Below are 19,373 nucleotides of genomic sequence, written 5' to 3' on the forward strand. Positions count from 1 at the left end.
CGGTTATTATACTTGTGTATTAATATTTGTACCAACACCCTAGAAAGGAACTCTTATAAATTTTATATTTATTTGTTTTAGTTAATGATTGACCCAAATAATTAACTTATTGTAAAAATACATATACAATATATCATATATACTTTTATGGTGCTTAAATTTTTTTATTTAAATTATATCACATTAACACTTATAAAAAATGTGTTTAGCCAAGTGCTTTTAAATTTTAATATTATAATTATTATTAATATTATAAAAACGTGTTTTGTGGTCCAAGAATAATCATAATATATAATAACATATTTTAAAACTTGTCATTTATTTAAATTATGTTAACTAACTAAACAATGAGCATTATACATAGATATAATGGAACTAAGTCATATAAATTAAGCTAATCTCTTCTACAAATGGTTTTAATATAAATATATATAATTTTGCATAAGTGCATGGCTAAAATGTTTAATACAAACATATATTATATATATATTTTTTAATTCAGCATGATTATGTTATACTGTCAATATTAGTAAAACTCAAAATAAAAAAAAATATGTTGAAAAGTCCCTGTAAAGTATAAGATTAAAATCTAATAAATAGCTTATGTATTAATACATTACTATTTATGGCTATTATCATCTAGTAATCACAAAGGCGCATCTAAAATCAAAATTAACAATAAATGTTATGTAATTCAATATTAAAACTATGTAATATATAAATATATAATACATTGATTATTATATTATTATTGTTATGATTGAAATAAATTCAGGCTAAAATAATGTTATATTTTGTACTTGATAAAAAAAAACATTAAATAAGAATATCAAACATCTAAATTTATTTATTTTATTTATTTATTATTATATTAATTTTGTATATAAGTTCGTATAATTTTATTTTAAGGAATTATTACAATTTTAAAAGGTGCATATTATATTATTAATAATAAAAATAAAGAAATCAGAATGAAAATGTATTGGAATATATTTTATGATCAATTCATCGCAATCATCGAATAATATTGTAAAAAATCTAACTCATAACCATAAGGCAAATTGTTACAAATACTATCACCAAACATTTTCCCTAAATTATATATCATTAAATAACTTTTCACTAGGAAAATTCGGAATATTTAAAATTTAATTAAATAGGTGGTTAATGGCGTGACTAAACAATAATTTGCCATTTTTTTATAATATTTTATTATTTTATTTAAAAAATAAATAAATTGAATCAAAAACGCAGCCAATTTGCATAACAAAAATAGCTTTTGACATTTAAATCTATGTTTAAAAAATATACTTTTCTATATACAAATATATCTAACACCAAAACACATATAAATTAAAAATATGTAGAGCTAGGTTAAAAACTTTTATGTGGAAAATTCTGTAATACCATACATCAACTACAATTATGCATGCAGCTTAAATTATTAACCATATTTTAAGATAAATACCAGAGTGTTATTACAAAAGTGTTATTTTTATAATTTATAATTGGCAATAATGGTATTGTAACTCAAAATTACATCAAATTGACAATGATCATTGTTTGTACTAAACACTAAGTTCTTACTTTATGGGGGTTTACTTTAAATTAATTTTTGTTAATATAAAAATACTAATATTTTAGTAAATATCCCAATCAATTTAATGAAATTACTCTAAATTAATCATAGAAATTATATCATAAGTACTTAAAAATAATAACTGTATACGTTATGAACAATACTTCAAAATATAATTCAAACAAATCTGATTAGTATATTTAGTTAATATATTGGTAATTAAAGATTTGTGTTTGTTAGATAGTTTTTAAACAATTAAATATTAAATTTAGAATTAAAAAAATAAACTAATGGATATAATTAAAAACAGTTAGTTTGTTAAATTGTTTTGATTAGTAAGTTATTAATGTGATTTATTAATTGAACTCCACAACCATAATAAAAACTAAAACTAAAAATGTAGCTTATTTAAATGAACATTAATTATGTCATACGAATGTTTTATATAATATATTAGAAATTATTGATATTAAATCTAATAGTGACATATTTTGATATTAATTCAGACTAAAATAACTTCAAAAAATTACTAAAATGGTCTAATCCTACAATATCACCCATATTATAAAACAATTATATATTGAATTACAAATTTACAAACAATAATTATTGTCACTTTAAACAAAACTTAAAAATATATATGAAAATTGTGATATAATCATAAATAGGTACAGCCAATAATAATGCTGTGTAGATAAAAAAAATAATAATATAAACAACTATAATAAAAATATAATGTATAGGATTATGTAATATGTTTAGTTACTATACAATAAAAATATATTTGATAGATATCTTTTCTCTAATATTATACTCAAAATAATAAGAAATATAAAACAAAAATTGTTAAATAAGTAATTATTAATATTTTGGTAAAATATTATAAATATTAAGTAATGGCATATTAGTTTTATTTAGATGAAATTAATTATTGGTTTCTAATTAAGATAATATCTAAATAAAATTATTGTACAATATATTTTACAAAAAACTGAACATGAATTACCAAAGAAAAAATGTATTACCAGAAATAGCATAAAAAATTGTTGACCAAATTGCAGAAAATATATATTTAATGTCAATTTAGATATTATTTAAGTGAATTAAATGTAATGATTACTAATTAGTAATTAGTGATATTTTAGTCTGAAATGTCACATTTAGGGTTTCGTTAAACCGGTTAACGAATGCTGTTTTAAAATTACAATTTGAAAAAAAATAGTTTCATACATATCTTAATATAATATATTTACAAAATAATGAGAGTACATTACTTTATGTGTGTACAGGATCAGTTGTTAACATGTACAGAGGTCTGACTTTAATGACTAGATGATCTGTGCTATTAAGTAGTGGTGCCATTAATTCACTGCCAGACCTGGAAATAAAGTTAATGTACAGTATTCACATATTAATGTATATTAATATTTAAGTATTAAATAATAATAATTTTTGAAAATTACAAGTTGTTAATATAAATGGTATTTCAAATGATAATTATTATGATATTGAAAAATGCAATTGACTCATAATAAATGTTAAAAACATACCTCTGTGATAATCCCTACTCAGTGAACCAAAGGGGTTGATATTGATGATGTGTTTTTGCTGGACTTAAATAGCCATATACAGCAGTTGGTTGCATGTGAGCTGGTAACGGATGTGTAGCATGGGTGGTAAGTAAAGGTCTTGCGCTTGCATGATGTGCAGGAGGTGGAATAGGGCTGAAAAACAGAAAACCATCATATTAAAATTGTTTAATAATTATGATTATTAATGAGTCTGTTTTTAATCAATTATAATTACCCTGTTGTAAAAGCAGTAGGAGGAACTTGCGGAGACGGCAAATACGCTGCTGCTGTTGGTGGTTGACCAGTAGTCACATAGACAGCTTGTCGGCGGTAAATATCACTTTGGTGATACAAAGGTTGACCAGCCAAAGGAGACAGGCCGCGGTTAGCTCCGAGGGCTTGTGGAGAAAGATGAGCAGCTGTGTAATCGGCCACATGACTTCTAAAGATTCATTTATAATAGAATAAAAATTAATTAGAAAATGACTGTCAAAAAGTAAAATAGTAATTGTATCACTAGCAAACAAAATTATAGCATAATAGCATTGTGCGAATCATTTTAGCAATAAAACTAAAGTGGTACTTAGAACTTTTTATATTTAATAGTTAATAATTTTAGGGAATGACTTGTGATCAGTTTTTAGCATTTTGTAGTTATAAAAAAACTACTTTAAATAAAGCAACAAAAAAAAAACTCCTAAAAGGTTAGGTCAAAATCATAAAAAATAAAGTACTTTGTACTGATTAACGTGAAAACCCATTTAATAATTGTTTTGTTCTTTGACTACTATTTCCACCCAATAACTGACACAGCCCCTCCTCAGTAGAACTTAACTGCAATTTAAGCGTTTAATCATAAATTCATACATTCTTTCTATAGATAATACATATTACTAGCTGATCCCGTGCACTTTGTTACCCGTTAAATGTACAAACTGTATATAACTCAAACTTTGTTCAATGCATTATTTAAAATTAGGTTTAAAATGTTTTAGATTTATCTTAACTTTTCTGTTGCCTGGAATAAAAATTCTGATTCGCAGCAGTATAGTATCAGGTAGGCAATCTACCTGCGGTAGATCGCGGACTCCGTGCCGTTTGTATGTAAGTGTATGATTTAACTCTAGAGTATCAAAGTTAAGCCAAGTTTGTTGTTTTAACTTAATTCCACCTACGGTTAGGTATAATCAATTAATACAAAATCCTAACCTAACCTAACCTAACCATACTAAAATCCGATATTAAAAAAACCAAATTTAAACCTTTTTTAAATTAGCCTATCTTCTTCCCAGAGGTCTAATCTACTCACAAACATTCATATATATATATTGACAAAAAATAATAATACAAATCAACAAACATGTCCGATTAACCAATAGCAACCAATATAATATAATACACTATTATTATTTTTATTTTTTTTCTGGACAACCCTTATCACTTAGGGGTATGAAAAATAGATAGTAGCCGATTCTCAAACCTACTGAATATGCATATAAAATTTCATAAAAATCGGTTTAGCCGTTTCGGAGGAGTATGGTAACTAACATTGTGACACGAGAATTTCATATATAAGATAATCAATGACAATCATAACATTGATAAAATATCAGCAAAAAAAATGACAATATGTTTAAAAATTGACAACAAATTAATATTGTTTATTAAATTGCATTTTATGAAATTAGTTTAAATAATAAGCTTTAATTGTATAGACTCATACTAGATACTGAGATAGAAATAACAAATAACTTCAAAATATTAATTCTACTTATGACTATTTTTGCTACGATCAAATACTGGTTAATAATTTAATATAAGTTGTTTATGAAGCAAAAAAATTAGTGTCGTAAAAATTATGCCAAGACTTTCTATATAATATAAATGTTATAAAGCTTATAATAATGAGCTATTAACACTTTACCTGTAAGCTTGATGTACTGGTATAGTTTGTTGAGTCCATGCTGTTTTTGGTGCACTTATAATGTGTGAATCCCTACTGGAATGTGCTACCGGAGGCTGCAATTGATAGTCCATGGGATTGGAAATGTTGCGTTTATGCGCTGAGGGTATTGCATATGATAAACGTTTATCACTGAAATAGATATTAATAAATTATTAATACAATGTAATAGATTTTTTTAGGGCTATTGTTTTTGTAGTACCCAGCATAAACTATATGTTGATCATGAGGAGTGACATAATGGTAAGGATCTTTACAGTTTGTCCCACTACAATAGTATTCGATAGCTTGTGGTGGTTCTGGCTTGCTCGTTCCCAAAGTGTTAAAAATATTACAATCTTGACTTTGATGTGCGTGTTGTCCTTTTGATACAATTCTCTTTAGTTGTGACTGAGACATAGAATTGCCACTATGGGAAGAACTATAAACATAAAGGACAATTTAAGACTTGACTCTACTTATTGTAATATAAATATAGTATAGTAAAATAAAACAGTTGATAGTACAGTTTTAAATATTAATTGTTTCAAACTTTCATTACATTAACATAACCACAATTTATAATATTAAGATAATGTGAAGATGAAGAATTTACAAACTGAGAATGATACTATTTCTTACAGGAAAAATTAAGAAAATAAACGTTATCATAATATAAATAAATAAAGAATGTTTAATAATAAATAAGATTTCAGAAAGTCTAATATTAGTCACCAAACAAAACATTTATAAATTCATAGTTTTTTCTCTGTAAGGAAAATATAATTAAATGTAATTTAGTTTAAGTCACAGAGTCAAGTAAAATAAAAATTTTGGTTTTGTAAATTGGACAGTTGGGCGTCCAGTGTTGTGTCAGAAGACAGTAGCATCTATATATAGACAATAACTCTATTGTTGGTTTTAATAAGTTATAAGTAATACCTTACAAATAATATAAAATAAATAGGTATAACTTGTACCTATAATGTGGTTCGTGTTTTATTTCACTGGGTAATTGTGATTGTGGCATATAAATAGGTTGCTGAGAGTTATTGGTAATAGAAGAATGTTGAGGATATTGACCAGCATTTAACTCTAAACCTGGAGGACTATTACGGCAAGCAATATATTCACCATTCTGAAAAATCAAGTTAAAAAAAATTATTATTTAGTTAGTAATAATTAATTAGTCCAAGAATTGTTTTATAAAAGAATAGATTAAATCACAGAATACTGAAGACAGCAAGGCATTACAAATGAAGTCAGATAAAACCTAAATCAGTTTGTGTACACAATACATTTATAAAATATTCAGTTTTTTTTTCAATTTTAGTAAATTGCATGATTGCTTTAAATAGTATTATAATTATATTACAATAATTGAATGATATTCTTACTTGTATATTAGAACTTTTTGATGAAGATTGGTAAATTACTGGAGTTGAACGTAAACTTTGAAGTTGTTTTTGATGGTATGTCAAAGGTTTAGACGGTAATAGTTCTTCATTATCACTCTCACCAACTGTTACACATGAAATTACATTTTTACGATTGTTACGATTAGTTTTGATATTCATCTGAACTCTGGATAAAAAAAATACAAAAATGTTAAGGCATCCAATTTTATATGAAATAATTCTAAATATACCCTTTAGATGAAGCTTCATCTTCACTGTCAGATATTGTAATGACAGAAACAGCAGGAGATGGAGTGTCATGAATAGTTATAGTATGTTGCCTATTGTTAATCTACAAAATATATATTATATTTTATTTTAATTAACTTAATTCATAATAATGCTATAATTAAATACACATTTCTAAGTTAATTTAAGCAATTAATAAAATACCAGTTGTTTATAAGAAGGAGAAGGTTGGTGCCAATTTGGAATATTGTCTGAAGTAGATAATAAACTTCCTCTGTTAATTCTTCCATCATATTCTGTAAGTAAATATTATTTAAAATATAAAAATTTATAATATAAAAATGATAAGTGAATCAAACCTTGAGGAGGAGTTCCTTCTTTGACTCGTTTTTTCACTGGGCTGAGTTGATTTGTAGTGTTTATAACAGTATCCTTTTTATCTTGCCTATGATGATGATGGTGGTGATGTGCAGGCGGTGCTTGTTGATAGTTTGAATGGTGATGATGCGATTGAGGTGGAGCCATGTGTTTGGTTGAACGTGATTTATTATTAGAACTCCCCCAAATTGTACCAACCATTGTGGGGCTTTCCAACAGACCATCATAAACATCAGCTGTAGTAAAAGCAACTTGCCGTTGATCCTATAGTAAATTGTGTATTTATGAAATAATTGCTAAATGTGTCATATAAATATATTAAATAAAGGATTGTACTTGTAATATTGCAGTAGCCGAATCAACAATTAGAGGCCTAGGAACTGCCCAATCAGCTGCGGCTGCGGCAGCAGATGCAGAATGCCATGCTGCTGAAGCTGCTCCTGCTCCAGGTGGAGGAACTATAGTCATTTGACGATGATGAGGTCCAGGAGGAGCTGGCCAAGTAGCAATCATTTGACGACTTCCATCAACCATAGATACAGGCACATATTGCTGTTGACCACCACCAGGCTATATTATAATAGGTATTTTTAAATAAATAAATTTGTATGTTTTAAGTAATATATTAATAAAATTAACTACTAAATAATTTATAAATATTAACATCATAGAAAATATCAAAGAACGGAAAATTTCAGAAAAACTGAAAACTAAATACTGAAGAAATACTTGAATAGTGAAAAACCACCTGATCAGGTAGCAGATAGCAACATTTGTCATCCGTATAATAACAAATTAAGTAATTAAGAGGACGTGATACCTGCTTGTGTTGTCTCCGTCTTACAAGTGCGTAACATAGCAAATTTTAGGCTCAACAGAACATATGTAGCTCTGTTAATTTAAAAATTAGAGCGAATTAACCTCTTATAAAATCTAAAGGTAAGATTATTATCGAGGCAACCTCATGGGCTTTTTAATATATTTTTAATTGAAAGCGAATTGTGAGTATTTTAAGATGTACAAACAATTTAAAATTCTCATAACTCGTGTTAAAATTAAAATATAATAAAAAGCCCATGAGGTTGCCTAGATAATAATCTCACCTTTAGATTTTATAAGATGTTATCTCACTCTAATTTTTAAACTAACAGAGCTGCACGTGTTCTGTTGAGTGTAAAACTTGTTATGTTACACACTTATAAGACGGAGACATCACATGCAAGTATCACGTCTTAAATAACATTTTTGTGTAAAAACCATCTATTTAAAGTAATATAAATATTAGATTTACGTTAGGGTACTCATCTAATATGCTACCTACCCATAAAATGGTATCTACCAAAACACTGTATGCGTGTAGTATGTTATCTACCATAGTTATTTTTATTTTATTTCATTTTATTACAGGAAAGTACATTTGAGTCATTAAGATAAATAACATATTAAAGCAGTTGTACAAAATTATATATTAATTAGCCATTATGATATCTGATACACCAAGACCCATGATAACTTACTGTTAGATATATTATTTTAGTCTATATTGTGTCTGTGTTGTGTTCAAGTAAGTATCCTATTCATTGTGAGTTTTACTTTTTATTTTTTTATTTTAAATTAAACAAAAATGAATAAATCAATGCGCTATTTGCACGGGCATATAATATGCAATGAGGAAACATGTGTTAATTATCTCTAAAAAAGAAACTTGCTCCCAGAATTTGGTAGTTGTTCCAAATTAAAAGATGGTGTTATTTGTGGAGGTACGTTGAAAGAATATCAAAAAAATAATCGTAAAAGAGACTCAAATGGTGATTTATTAAAAACTACTTATTTACGATGTCGAAAAAAAGGATGTCAAACTTATCACTCTTTAAGAAAACTAAATACGGAATTAAAACCCGAGGAGCGACAGATTTGTTAAACCGACAATTAATAGAAGAATAGTGGCGGTTCGTTAATACCCAACACGATTTATTAGAAGTTTTCTGGAATGATATAAAAATAGTATATGATGTATAATAATATATAATGACGTATTGAAATATTATGAAGTACTTGACAACGGTAAATTATTAAATTATTTAGTAATAATTGTTGTTAATTTGATATTATTTTATGGTAGGTAGCTTATTTTACGGTATGTAGCATACTACACCAACGAAGTAGCGGTAGGTAGCATATTAGACGAGTACCTACGTTAGATAACAGAAAATTTAAAAAAAATTAATAAATTGATGACAGTTAATAGATTAGACACAAAACATTTGTAATGCAAATCATATTTTATTATTTTTAATGGAATGTTTCAAAGCCACTTGTACATCATAAGTTTTTCATCGGTATATTACTTACGACTGGTTGAGATACGACCCATGCGCCTAGATTATTATGTGCATAGGGCGTTGTAGGTTAGATATTTTGTAATAGTGTTAATGTTAAATACAAGCAATACTGGGGATGTTGACTTGACAAGAATACTTAATAGATTTAAAAATTAAATTAAATCAAGAACCTGTTTTTCCTTTATTTTTGGTTAATTAACTATAGTTAAAACAGTAATAAAACAGTTTTAGAAATACTAATTACCTGTTGAGTAATCAAACTTGTAGAATGTTGTATTTGTAATTGTGATGGATGAGGAGGAGGTGGCATAACAGCTACATGTTTTGGAGGTGATGTTCCAGTTTGATAAGCTCCAGGACCAGCAGAACAAAGTATTGATAAATGAGCTTGATGTTGATTTGAGCTACCACTATATTGTCTAGCCATTGATCGACTGTTATATAACTGATACTACAAAATTTAAATTAAATAAATGAGAATAATTTTTATTTATTTTATAATTATATATAATTTTAATATACCTGGTTATTAAAAGCAAGAGTGACATTGGCATTAGTTGCTGGCACCAGTACAGCTTGCCCAGAACTTGAATGATGATCAGGTAAGGCTCGTCGACAAACTTCCATCATTTGTACACTTGCTTTAACATTATCACATCGGGCAAAATCAACCAAATGTGCTAATGTTACAAATGGATGCAGAAGAGCAGTATTAGGATGTATTCTATTAGCCTGTAAAAAATGCATTAACAATAAAAAAATAATATTAGACTTAAAAGTGAGTTTAAATTAAAATATAATTTTTGTCGTAATTACAGGGTCCATAGATAACATTCTTTTAAGAAGATCAATAAATTCTCGTCTATCTGCTTTTTCTGCTAAAAGTTCACCACCTTCCAAATCTGTTGGCACATTAACTTGTCCAATATCATCTAAACAATTAAATATGTATTTTCTTGCTTCTTTAGATTTAATTCCAGTTTCAGCTTCATGTTCTTCCATTATCTAATAAAGTTTTATATGCATTTAAATAAAATCAAAAATGAATGTAATTAGTTAATACCTTTAATCTCCAATTATTTTGATATGTAACATCTCTATAGAAGAACTTGGAGGTTTTTGATGCATTTGTTAACATGTCTAAATTTGGTAAATTTTGTGTTTGACAAATGTAACGTATTTGATCATATTCTGATGACCCTGGATATAATGGCCAACCCAAAAAAAGTTCTGCTACTACACATCCTAAACTCCACATATCAATTGCTTCACAAAATGGTAAACCTAGTTTTTAATCATAAACACTATTAATGCATAATATCATAATTAAGATCATAAACAATACCTATACTATATATTTTATTAAATATTAAATAGTTATTAATATGTTTACCAAGTATGATTTCAGGGGCTCTATAGTATCGGCTTTGCAAATAAGTGTTGCATACAGCTTTACTTTTATGAGATGCACTACCAAAATCAATTACTTTAACTCTGTAAGGTTGACGGATAGGATCAACTAGCATTATATTTTCTGGTTTCAAATCTGCATGAATAAGACCCAAATCCTGTAGGACAAAAAATAATATGTAAGTATATAACCATTAACTTTTAAATTATGAATAAATTAAAAATTAATGTACTTAATAAAAAGTGCAATATGGACAAGTAATAGAAATTACCTACCAATTTAATAACAAATATAAAATACATTAAGAAATTACCTTTAACTTTAACAAAGCAGTCAATACTTGTTGTAATATTGGTCGAATAAATTTTAAAGGTAGTGGACTAAATTTGTTTTGTTTCAGGAAATCATATAAATTTTGCTCCAACATTTCAAACACCAAACAAGTATGATTTTTGTGTTGAAAACATTCATACGCACGAACAAAGTTGTATTCATCTGCATTTTCTTGGCTCAATCGTGACAGAATACTTACCTAAAAATAAAAATTAATTTATATTATTATCATTCACTAACTACTAATAAGAATTTTTGATAAAAAATTTGTAAAGCAAACAATGTATTTATTTATTGTTTATTAAATATTAGTGATTTGTTAAAGCAACAACTTATATTCAACAATACCAGGTATCTATACAAAAAATCATATATATCTGCCTCGGAAATTAATTTTAGTATATTATAATGTTAACATACATATATAGAAATATAGATTACTCACTTCAATCTGACCTTGCCTAGCATATGATGGATGGTTCTTTAGTATTTTAATTGCAACAATTTCATTTGTTCCTTTTTTCCAGCATTTTACAACCTAAAATATAATATATTTAATGTTTTGAACTAACACAACTGCAAAATTAATTATGTGTTTACCTGACCAAAAGTTCCTCGACCTAAAAACTCTAGAACTTCATACTGATTCGTCATTGAGTAAAGTACTTCGTGCTGAACCAACTGATAATCACCATCAGCACCCTGTTTCCCTTGTTGCCCCGTTGTGGTAGTGGTAGTAGTAGTAGTAGTTGATGCAGTATTTGCTCCTCCGACTCCAAAACTTGACTCCACACCATTTGTTATACCGCCTTCACACGACTTCCGCTATACAATTAATTTTTTTTAAATAACACAAATTGATATCATAAAAGTTTTAAAACGTATTTAATAAATTGGATACTCCATAATAAAATTTGGATTGAGCCCTTTAGAATGAATATTAATAAAATAATGCAATTATTATGAGTATTTTAAGAAGCAATTAAACAATGAAAATTGCACTAATATTATGATAGAATATCTTCATTAATAAGAGTATCTACTATATAGGTAAACGAAAAAAACAAGAAATTAATGATGGTAATGTATAAAAAAGGAAAAATATTTTTTAATTTTAATACTTTAAAATCAATAATAATTGTAGTTTAGTTAGTGTTATTTTACCTTTTGTCCACAGCGTTGGTACGTGTCTAATAATTTGATGGTTGATGCCCGTATGAAATTCTGATTATGTGCAGATGATGGACTGGTCTTAATGTTGGATGGTGCAATAGAAGTACCATGATGTTTGCGGTACTTAACAGGTTCATATGGCACCAACTCAACGATTGGTTCGTAATGGTGGTGAAGCGAACTCAATTTGTATTTATTATGGTGGTAATTTTCAGGGCCGCAAGCGGCGTTATGTAGTTGGTCCAGCTTGCGTTTTTTGTGATGCGTGACAAGTGCGACACTTTCGTCTGCCACCAACCGTTCTGAACACAAACCTTGTGATTGACTGCTGTACATGTCACTCTGTAAAAAAAATGTAATAAGAAATAAATATGTAAGTATTTTTTAATTATTAATATACGTATATATTATTACATATTATTATTTAGGTATTATTATTTAGAATAAGCCCAATATTTATTAAATACCCAAGATTATACCTATGTATCAGAACGATATGTCTATTTGTACCAACATCTAAAATTGTAGGGAATAACACCTACTGGGCTATAAACCTCTTTTAGATTCTGAGCGAAGCGATGAATGTATTGATTTTACAATGATGTGTTTTTTTTTGTGGTAATTATACTTCATTATTGGTTTTGAAAAACCTGTGGTATAATAATAGATAATGCATTAATGCTATATTATTAGATTTTATTATAAGTGCTTTCACTACCTAGCCTAAATAATACAGTAACAGAAATATGATTTTAGATTCTGAGCGAAGCGAAGAATGTATTAATTTTACAATGATGTGTGTTTTTTTTTTTTTTTTGTGTCTGTCATCACCTTTCAGGACAGTAAAAGTGCTTGGATTTTCTTCAACAGTAACTTTTCTGATAGGACAGTGAATCTAGTTGGTACTTTGGGGGGTCAAAAGAAAAATTAAGGAAAAACAGGATTGTTTACGCAAATTCTGTTTTCGAGAAAATCGATTTTGGTTTTTGGTGTAACTCTAAAACAAATGACCGTAGGGACATGAAATTTTGACTGAATGTTTATATTAGCATTTTCTATACACCATAAAATGTTGGAAATATTTTGACTCTTTTTGAGATGTTTACGGACATTGTCAGTTTTCAATTTTTCTAGTTTTCTAGTTCTATAAATATCAATAAAATTTTATCTGTTGAGTAAAAAAGCTTGAAAATTTAATAGATGGCTCCTAAGTTATTGTTTCAAAGGCAGATGAAAAAAATTAAAAATCCTTAGTCACAGTTTTTATTTATAAGCATTTAAAGTTCAAATTTTGACAAAATAAGGAAAAATCACGAAAATTTGCAAATTATTTTGAGTTGATAATTCATAAAAATTTTTCTTTTTAAATCTAAGATTTTAGAATGTAATATAAGATTACTCATAAGTTTGTCTACCTTTATCAAAAAAAAAAATGTCTACAAGAAACTTAAATTAAATTTTTATGAGCGTCTGAAATTTATATTTTTACAACATTTGTATTCACTTGATTTCTCATGTAACAATTTTCTTATTTTATTGTAATTGAAAAACGAATGACTGTAGATCGAGCTGTAGATACTTGAAAATTTCACTGAATGTTGATATTGGCATTTTCTATACACCATAAAATGTTGAAAATATTTTGACTCTTTTTGAGCTGTTTACGGACATTGTCAGTTTTCAATTTTTTTAGCTTTTTTTTCTATAAATATCAATAAAATTTTATTTGTTGAGTAAAAAGGCGTGAAAATTTAATATAAGGCTCCTGATATATCGTTCTAATAGCAGTTGAAAAATATTAAAAATACATAGGCACAATTTTTTTTATAAACATTTCAAGTTTAAATCTTGACAACATTTATCAAATTTATAATTTATTAATTATTTTGTAGTTAAAAATGTATAAAATGTTTAACTTTTATGGCTAAGGATTAAAAATTTAAAACAAGGCTCTGCGTAAATAGGTTATATATAAATTACTTTTTTTTGTTGATATCAAATAATGCAGAAACCTCTAGGTAAATAAGATATATACATCAACTAAAGAATAAAACATTCTATTAAAATATAGGCATAAGTAATATATTTATTCTTGTAATTTCATTCATTACAAATTGAAGAATAATTTATTAAATGATAATTACCTAGTGCTATTATTCATATACTTTGTTTAACTACAAAAATTGAATTTAAATAATTACCTATTACGCATCATTTTTATTATAACAAAAGGTAAACATCATAATTTATTACATAAAAGATAAACTATTACCTAACATGGGTTAACATGAATATAAGTAGAATCCTATCTAACCATAGAATATTAAGTGAATGCTTAGATATGTATAGAAAATGAAGTAACTTGATACTTATACCAAAGCTGAAAACAATTTTATTAGGAAAGACCTAATACCTACCTACTAAATAGTAATTTAATTCACAATAATTTGTACGCACAGGTAATTATGTTGAAAAAAATTGTTTAATATAAATATATAGTTTAGGTATATAGTTTACAAATTGTTTACTAGGTGTCTTTTAAAATTTTGACAATTGGAGCCACCAGTTAGTAACCACTCAAAACGCGTTACTAGTAAATAATTTACAAATTGAATTCTGACAATTAAAGTAATAATTGTAACTTTAAAAACTGAAGTAGTAACTAGTACCTACAAGATACATTTTATTTTTATAATGTATTATTTATTCAAGTGAAAAGATAAGTGAGAAGTGAGAAGGAATAGTTAGTCAGGTTGTAAATAATTAGTAAAATTAGTTTTATACCAAGTTTTTTTTTTTAAATTTACATTTAATATTCTAAATTGAATACATAATGTATGATAAGAATCAAATGTTGCTTGATAATTATTCTTTACTTTGAAACTGTTAACATCAAATGTTAAAATAATTTTTCTTTTACTTTGTTCATTATAACAAAACTACAAAAGTATTTAAAAAGTATTTTTGGTAGATCACAATGAGGCATATTTTAACTAAGGTGATTGATATATTTTTAAATACTTATTTTAGTACATGGATATGAAGGCAATGAAGATATTCATACAGAAACATGGCATAGGTACTCACTGCACAACACGGAAACAGTGCCACAGTGGCAATGAGGATACCATGGCCCCCGCCCAATATATTGTTATCCCTCACAATTGTATTATGTTTGTGTTTCCTCGCTGTCATCTATTACAGTAGGAGGATGTTAAATACTATTTTTTTATTTTCATAAATACGTACCATTCTGAATAACATTCAGATGGTCAATAACGTTCTATCTATATTTCTTATAAGAACATTTGTTCAGTTGCTAGTTCTTTCGGACAAGACTGAAGAATACACTTATACCATTTTATACATGTATACAGATTATTTGGGAACAAGACTTATCAGTGAATTTTGTGAAAATAATCAGAATTTTGCAAGGGGGAGCTAATAATTTGTTGTAAAGGGAAGCCTTACTAGAATTTCTCAAACATTTGGTATTCGTATGCATATGCCTTGCATTTTATACATTTATAACATAACAATTTAAACTTTTGCTGCAACCTTCATATAAATTACAATTTTAATACATAGTAACATCTTACACAATACTTCCATAAAACATTAAAAACATTTTTTAATTTTCCTGAAATTATGAGGAGGTTACAATCCCCTAAGACCTTTGACCTAAACCACTATAAATGTATGTATATAACAGGTTGTAGCTACTTAGTTATTTTTTTTTAAATTTTATTCTAAAAATGATGAATCAAAAATGTAAATGTCTTATAACACTGATTCCTTTTATGTCATACTGACAAACTGATACAATAAGTCCATTAAAAGTAAGTGGTACCAATATAAGTCTATGTATTAAACGAGTACTAAAGTAATACATAAAAATAAAAGCATTGTATGTAAAAGCTGGTTGATGAATTAACTGAAAACAATAAGACTAGAAAGTAGATAGGTTAGATGCTTATTAAAATATAAGAAAGATGATAGGTAGGTATACAGTATACCTACCAAAAAATTATATTTCAATGTAGGTAACCTACTTGAATTTAGTTAACAATTTTGAAATTAATCAGGACCGTTTTATATTTTTACTAGTTCTACAGCAGCTTATGAAGGTATTGTGCTTATCAAATAAAAGCATTTAAGATAACTCTAGGCTTATATTTTGATAATCAGATTTCTTGACTTCTTGTCATATTATTTCAAACAATAGCATTCAGACCAACAGCACAAGTCAGCCACTGAGTGGCTGTAAACAGCACTTATAGTAAGTTGAGTAGTAAGTAGATAATAATAAATACAGTCTAACTGTTCAGATTATAAACCAGAAATATGAAATACATAATAACTATAGACCGTAGTACATCAATACCTACTGAACTAGTTTATGGTAGTATAGTGCCAATAGTGATAATATCTTACACCAGTGGTTCTCAAACCACTGTGCTGCGAAATCCTAGGTCTTTATCGACAATATTGTTACTAGGTATTTTCAAGCACTAGCTGGCTAAATATATATAAAAAAACAAAATGGAAAAACCTAGGCAGGTTCCTACCAACCTATTGAAAAATTTAAAGTTTACAAAGATAATAAATTTCGTAAAATCTCGACCTTTAAGAACAAAACAAAGTAGAAGACAAAATGTATTAAATTCAAATTAGGTACCTACATTTTTTGCAAAAAAAAAAAAACTATAAGCACTATTTCCTTTTTTCAACTAGATTTTTAAGCTGATATATGCTTCAAACATCATCTAAAAAGCCAAATATCAAGAACTTAGGTGTCTACTAGAAAACAAAAGCAATAGGTAAGGATATTTAAGGCTACCTATAGTTCTACACATAAAATGTATAAATTACTTAATATACACATTTCTATAAATTGGATTACTCAAATTAAATATTTTATAACATAACCTACATACGCATCTACAAAAAATAAATAAAAAACTTATTATATGTACGACAATTTCTAGAATTTTACACAAATTGTGGTTCAAAATCGGCATTCCTGATTTTGGATAATATCATTTTTTTAGAGCTAACTAAGAGCAACAACTAGGGCTTGGACAAATCAAGTTGAAGAACTGCTATTTTATATAAATATATTATAGTGATTTGTAGGTAGTTAATTGTTAGTAAATTTTTAAGTACCCGGCTAAGACACGTAAACTGATATTTTCTCCAGAAAAACAAACAAAAAACATAAGTAAAATAAAAAAAATGGACTTTATATTTTGTTAGGTACCTACCATCACGGTTTATAACTAAAATGTGACCTATTAGTATGTTTATATTGATGGAATCCAAACTGTTTTAACACTAATGTATAAACATACTATATGATATATAGCTATTAAATAATTGAATACCTATATTTATCAACATCTGTCGCACACACTCACACGGTTAGAAAATGGAACAAAAATTTTCTTAAGTTGATATCAATTACATAATATAATGGGAAAATGTACCTTTGACTCGGACATATTTTTCGTCAAACATTTTTTTTTTTTTTTTTTATGAATTATTTGTTACTAATACCTATTCATTTGATAAAGAAAAAAAGTTAAACATTGTTATTGACGTCAACGGCGTACATCGAGAATAACAACAATCAATTAAGGTTTTTTAATCGTGTACATAATATTATATTGTTGCCGAGTGGAAGGACCGTGTGGCAGGTGCCAAGTGGTTCAACATTTGCTCGGATTATGACGCGCGTCATCAGCAGCTCGCCTCACGTCCGTTCACGTCACAACGTGGACAAACAAGAGGGACGCACAGGTAGCGAGGAAAGTCGGAAAATATTAGAGCAAACATACCAGACAGCATTAACGAGATAAAACCGCAATAAAACACAATGGCCAGGTAACACGTCGACGACGGCCTTTCCATATTGACCTCGTTCTGTTATTATTTTTTCACTCTTCGGTAAACACATTTATTCCGTTGTGACGACCGACGACGCACACACTCGCGCACCGACACTATTCGCCGTAGTCGTTACACTGCCGCCGCTGCTACTACTACTACATCTAATACTACTACTACAACTGCTACTACTTTTACTCCTACTATTACTATTTAGTACTATTTCACCCGTAGCCTGCCACCAGACGACGGCGGCGGGCAGTGGGCAGTGCACCACAACACGCCACCGTCGCCGCGTGTCGTAGACGGACGGTCGGCGGTGGGAGGCAAATGGGACCCGTCGGCGGGGGAAGGGTGAAAACAATAATAGTGATATTATGCCATACGCATAGGACGTAGGTACCCAATTATATTATACATCGGAAAAACATTTCGCATAACGTCGGCTATTATATAGACCGAGCGAGCAAACTACCATAGACGGCTTACCTGGGACGGTGTTTGATGTATGCCGGTCCAGAACAAATTTTCATTATTTTCTTCCCCCGCGTCTGTAAGCGACCGAATCTCTCCGTCTGTGGTAGTCGTCCGCACCACTTTTCACACGGCCATATTGCGCGACGTTTCGTCTTTTTAGCCACCAACCGTGTGCAGAGCGACCAGCGCAAACCGTCACACACGGTTCCGTCCTTGCAGACGACAAGCGGCTCTCCTCCTGCAGACTCCCTCGGGGGATCTCGGCGGTCTTTTATCCTCGGACGAGATGGACTGGCAGAGCGTGATGGCCCGAGCGAGCGTCGATCGGACGACTGGCCGCGAGTGTCTGCGACACGAAAAAAGCTGCTGTTCCTGTTGCGGTCATCAATCCGTGATCCACGTACGAGTCGTGGTGGCGGTGGTTATGTCGGCCGGACGGGACCGTAGCACGTACGCACTGATCCGGGTCGAGAACGAAACTGTGCCCGCTGGCTGCTAGACTGCTAGAGTGCTTGAGTGCTTGTGCTACGCAAAATCGCGGACGCGGCCGCGGTGACAAAAGAACGTAGTACCGCAGTGCCTGTACCGCACGATAATTTTGAATTTCCCATGGTGTAATGTTACGTTCAAGTTCA

The 19,373-nt window shown here is 28.7% G+C and overlaps 1 protein-coding gene across 2 annotated transcripts; it reads right to left on the reverse strand.

Annotated features, from left to right (window-relative positions):
• Positions 1–2,849: 2,849 nt before the first annotated feature.
• LOC132944784 (homeodomain-interacting protein kinase 2) lies at positions 2,850–19,246 on the reverse strand. Of its 2 annotated transcripts, none has more exons than XM_061014289.1 (21): positions 18,751–19,246; positions 12,367–12,717; positions 11,803–12,027; positions 11,648–11,740; positions 11,183–11,401; positions 10,852–11,026; positions 10,522–10,742; positions 10,275–10,463; positions 9,981–10,190; positions 9,703–9,909; positions 7,453–7,686; positions 7,098–7,380; positions 6,943–7,034; positions 6,741–6,841; positions 6,490–6,676; positions 6,073–6,230; positions 5,316–5,534; positions 5,075–5,245; positions 3,386–3,592; positions 3,130–3,303; positions 2,850–2,957 (listed from the first exon to the last, which is right to left on the reverse strand). In XM_061014289.1, the coding sequence occupies exons 2-20, from the start codon at positions 12,709–12,711 to the stop codon at positions 3,144–3,146; spliced, it is 3,696 nt and encodes a 1,231-aa protein (XP_060870272.1). In that variant the 5' UTR covers positions 12,712–12,717; positions 18,751–19,246; the 3' UTR covers positions 2,850–2,957; positions 3,130–3,143. The 2 variants fall into 2 exon arrangements, with proteins under 2 accessions (XP_060870272.1, XP_060870273.1); XM_061014290.1 differs by lacking the exon at positions 18,751–19,246 and adding an exon at positions 18,213–18,687.
• Between the last annotated feature and the right edge of the window lie 127 nt (positions 19,247–19,373).

This window comes from Metopolophium dirhodum, chromosome 5, assembly GCF_019925205.1.
Source record: "Metopolophium dirhodum isolate CAU chromosome 5, ASM1992520v1, whole genome shotgun sequence".
Classification (NCBI taxonomy): domain Eukaryota; kingdom Metazoa; phylum Arthropoda; class Insecta; order Hemiptera; family Aphididae; genus Metopolophium; species Metopolophium dirhodum.